This window comes from Nestor notabilis, unplaced genomic scaffold (assembly GCF_000696875.1).
Source record: "Nestor notabilis isolate BGI_N333 unplaced genomic scaffold, ASM69687v1 scaffold2779, whole genome shotgun sequence".
In the NCBI taxonomy this organism is placed as follows: Eukaryota; Metazoa; Chordata; class Aves; order Psittaciformes; family Psittacidae; genus Nestor; species Nestor notabilis.
This window is the reverse complement of record NW_009943934.1, coordinates 26968-31690: the sequence shown is the minus strand read 5'-3', so window position 1 is coordinate 31690 and position 4723 is coordinate 26968. Positions and strand designations below refer to the sequence as shown.

At 39.3% G+C, this 4723-nt stretch overlaps 1 protein-coding gene across 1 annotated transcript in view; it reads left to right on the top strand.

Moving 5' to 3' along the window:
• Positions 1–4723, top strand: part of CELF1 (CUGBP, Elav-like family member 1) — a 44152-nt gene that overhangs the window by 28091 nt on the left and 11338 nt on the right. The window contains 1 exon segment of the mRNA XM_010022179.1: positions 100–228. Within this exon segment, the coding sequence (XP_010020481.1) occupies positions 100–228 (129 nt within the window).

Here is a 4723-nt window from a genome sequence, read left to right as displayed (position 1 = left end):
CGATCGCTCCCTTGTCATGTGCTAAGACTGCTGGATCTGTTAAGCTTGGGTGATGGTGACCATTATAGGAGATACTCTGTATTCTTCAATGTGTTGCAGGACTGAATGCGATGCAGTTACAGAACCTGGCTGCATTAGCAGCTGCAGCCACTGCAGCTCAGAATACACCAAGTGGTACCGCTGCACTCACTTCCTCCAGCAGTCCCCTGAGTGTGCTCACCAGTTCAGGTAAGACACTGCCTATGCTGTACACGGGTTGCCTTAGGAATTGTCTCAGGATAGATGTCACCTGTTTCACCTACCCCTTTTTGTCACTTTCATGTTGATTTTTTTCTTTTTTAATAGATAAGCAGTTTTACTTAGATTCACTCACCCTTTTTTAGGATAGATATCTTTGCCACCAGCAAAGGCTTTTTTTACCTGTTGTGTTCCTTCTTCCAAATGGTCAGGTTAATTTAGAGTAAAAAGAGTTTTTGAGGTCATGATGAAGCAGAAAGGTAGGTGACCTCTTTGGAGTTGTGTCATTACAGTCTCATCACATATTCCATTTATTTGTGATTTTAGGCAGATATACCCTGTTCTTCTGGACATAGAGATAGAAGATGCCTTAAGCACGAAGTAATGCATTCTGTGCAGTGAACAGTGCAGTTTATATTCTTCTGGCATTAATGAAGACAAGGATACTAGAACTACCTCACAGAAGTAGAATAAACAGACCCCTAGTACACTGGTTGGAAAGCAGTTACGTAGAACTGAGTATACGAGTTGCAAATAAAAATCAGTATCTTCTTCTTTTGGGGTTTTTTGTGGTGGTTTTTGTTTGGTTTGGGGGGTGGGTTTTTGTCCTTTGGGGGTTTTTTAGTTGGTTGGATTGGGTTTTTTTGGTTTGTTGTTTGTTTGTTTTACTTTAGGTTACGTACATTAGCGACAGAGGCTACAAGTCCAAGCAGTGTTCTTTTGCTGCCTTATTGTTAAATGTGATCATTAAATACAACAAACAAGAAAACAACATAAATTGTGCTTACATCAGACATCCTCAGTTTTTACCACAAATGAGGATCAGTATCCTACTCAGTTATTTCTGTCCTACTTTCAGTCATTTCTATATCCTGACGTGGGAAGGGAGACCCTGTATTTTCAGGGTGTCAGTTTTCCAGCATCTCTGGTATGGTATGTGGGCTTGGAGTGGTTTTTGTTTTTCATAAAAAGCCAAATTGCTTATCCAGTTTTGAAATCCAGACTACAGAGTTGACATCCTCACCTGTGATTGTGAGAGACCAAATGGGGGTTTTAAATTTCCAGAGGTAGCTTTCTATATTGTGAGAAGGACCAAAGAGCTGGATTAAGAGATTATAAAGAGATTACAAGGAAAAGCTGTTTAGAAAATCTTATGTCACATGATGAGGAATTAGACTGTGGGCACTTCGCACAGTTTTCTACTTAGAGAAATCCCCAAGAATGTCAAGGGGGTTCTGCTACTGGACAGGGGGTTTTTTACATTAAACTTTGTGGTCTGCAACTCTTAAACTTTAAAATGTCAGAATTTATCTTGACTGCCAGCTGTGTTATCCTACCTATAATTAAAACAACAACAACGAAGAGTTGAGGCTACAGAAAAGCTGCATTTATAACCCACTAATGCTTCTGCATCATAGAGGAAGTATAGAGGTGAATATATCTGAGATTTTTTTCCCATCTTTCCTAATGTAGCAGCAGAGCTGGAATTGTCAGGTTAAAATTTGCTGTGACTGGTGTTTAGAACTGAGGTTTCCCTGTTGGCACTTTCATCTACTGACCAGAGCACATTTGTTCTCTGATTTGTTGAGGTGAGGTAAGGGATTGGCAGGTTGTGAAGTTCAAATGCCAGACGTGCTAGAAAAGGCAGAGACAGCCTCTTCTCAGAAATGTACAGTGAAAGGACAAGGGCAATGGACACAAGTTGCAACAGAGAAAATTCTGACTGGATACAAAAAGAAAATGAAATGAATGGTGAGAGTGATAAAGCTCAGAAACCAGATGCCAGAGGGGCTGTGGAATCTCCAATCATTTCAGTGTTTTGGATTGAAAAGAACCCTGAACAGACTGACCTAACTTGGAGGTCAACTCTGAGCAGACGTAATTAGACTAGATGATCCATAAAGGTCCTTTTCAACAGAAGTTGTGCTACTATTCTGTAGTTCTTTGGGATTGGTTTTTCCTCCATGAATTTTAGCTGTTCCACAGCACTCTGTAGGTTCCTTTTCCCTTGATGAAAGACACATCTCAGGACTCTGTTCCACTTTTGATCATACTGGTGGAGGGGCTAAGGTAGTAGGGAGTGGTCTAGTTTTAAGTACCTTCTGTGCTGAATCCAAACGGCTTTGATTGCCAGTCATACCAATAAATGATTGTGTGCCAGTGATCAAGTAATCTTGATGGGTCATTTGAATTAATATCCTATACAGATGTATCAGTCAGTTCACTCTTCAGGGGGGACAGGAAATCTCAATGTGTACAGACAGCATTCAATCTCATGATACTTCCTGTAATTATAAGGTTTTTAACTCTTTAGTCTGAACTATTATCTCTTATGAAAGCAAACTCTGAATACTCTTGATTAATATTTATATGTGCATTCACACCATGTGTATTCACACATGAACCATAACGAGCCCTTGAAAAGACTCAGTATATAACTGTTGAGTACCACATGTTAGTAAATGCCTTCCTTATGTGTGGATGTATGGCAACATCTACTGTGATAACTATTTAAACCTAACTGCAGATGAGATGACTACCACCTTGACTTCTGTCCAAATGTTCACCTGATGCTTATTTGGTCATCTCTCCCACATTGTCCTCCAGTTGCATAATTGGTGGAAAATCCAGACAATCATCATACATAGTTACATTTTTTATTTTCATTAATACCTTTTGTGTTTGGGGAACTTAGAAGTCCATACTGTGTGGTCTATGGTTACATGGCAAAATGGTTGAACTCAGAGGTGTTCAGTATCATTGTTGTGCTGTCTTCCTACTCATTTGAAGTGATTTTGTTTGGATATTTCCAAGCAGTATTGTGTATTTTGATGGAGCAAAACCTTCAGCCTTGCAATAAAGTAGCTACTCTTTGAAACTGAACAGATTGCTCCTGCATGCTCCGATAGGTAATCCAAGTTACAGAGACTGTGGCCTTAGATAAACTCATTTAAACTGATAGCTTGTGAAGGGAGATTCAAGAAAGTATTATAAGAAGTATCTTGGGATTGGAGTGTCTTGTCCATCATCTTTTTGACTCTGATATCAATAAGAATTGTCTGCTCCAGAGCAAAACAGAATGGCTGCATAAGCTGATGTGTATTTCTATTTCTTCTCCTCTCAAAGGCAACCATTGAAGGTCCAGCAAAGACTAGGTGAATTTGCTGGCCTTAGTGTGCCTCCAGCAAAGTTGTTTTCAGAGACATCACAGTTTTTCTGCTTTTACTGGATCTAATTCTGGTACAGTTCAGTCAGATTAATTGCCTGAATTTTAGTGCTCTTTAGCTCGTTGCTTGCATGCTAGATGGCTGAATTAGAACAGACTTACTGTTCCCCCAGTTTACCCTACCTTACTACAAGTTGGTCATTGATCTTCTTGTCCAAGTTTCCTTATATTTCCTAGATATTCTTTACTACATATTCAGATTTTCTGAAAACTTTTTCAAGACTTTTCAGCTCATTCTTGTAGAGTTAAGCTATTTGACTAGCTAGAACTCAGTAGATGGATCTAAGAAAACATAACCTCAGCAGGAACCAAAAACTGCACAAAAACAATGTTAAGAATTGGGTGTGGAGTAATGCACATGTATAAAGCTATATTGGTTTTCCGTCTCCATTATTTGTGCTGTTTTCTGGTCTAAAATGATGCACAAAACCCCAGAAGAATAGAAAGTGTGATTACAACTGTGGAACTCCTTCCCTGGAGGAACAACAAGGGAGCCTGAAAAATGGAAGACTGACCTGGGAGTAGGATACGATTGAAGCTTACAGATACATGTGTGTTGTGATGAAGACAAATAGGAAAAGACCAGTTGTTAGCTATTTCAAGACAAGACTTACAGGATATCAGGTGTAGTTGTCAGCTGACAGTTCAAAATAAAAAGAGCTATTTCTTTGCATAGCGCATGATAAATTGCAGAACTTGTGCCTTAGAACATAGTAGAGTCAAACAAGTTGGTGTTTGTGGAGTAATGGAGGAAATTGGAAACCACCCCCCTGCTCCTTCCAGTCCTCAAAGTTATTTTACAATATTAAGGAAAGTATAGGGTAAAATGCAGCTGCTACTTCTGGGGTGGAAAGCAGTTAACATGCACAGAATCTACTCTGAAATAGTTCCACAGGCAACCCTACAACCTTAGCATATGCGAAGATAAACTAGACAGAGTGGAGTAGAGTGAAGACACCACCCCCTGGCTCTGTTTTATTCCCTGCTGGTGTGGGAACGTGGAGATGCCGTGTACTGATAAACCACCTAGCAGCTGACAAACAAGGATTGTACAGTGAGAGAATTACACACCAAAATATGTATGACTAGAGCCACTCAAGTTCCATATACATATTCTCAAGCTCCCTAAATTTTTAGTTAATGCTCCATAATCATATACTTAAGCTCTGTATTCAAATATATTTAAAATTCTGTAGGTATTTAGTTAAGAAATTGAAACTTATGTTACTGTGAAAGAGCATGAACAGATACAAGGGCCTC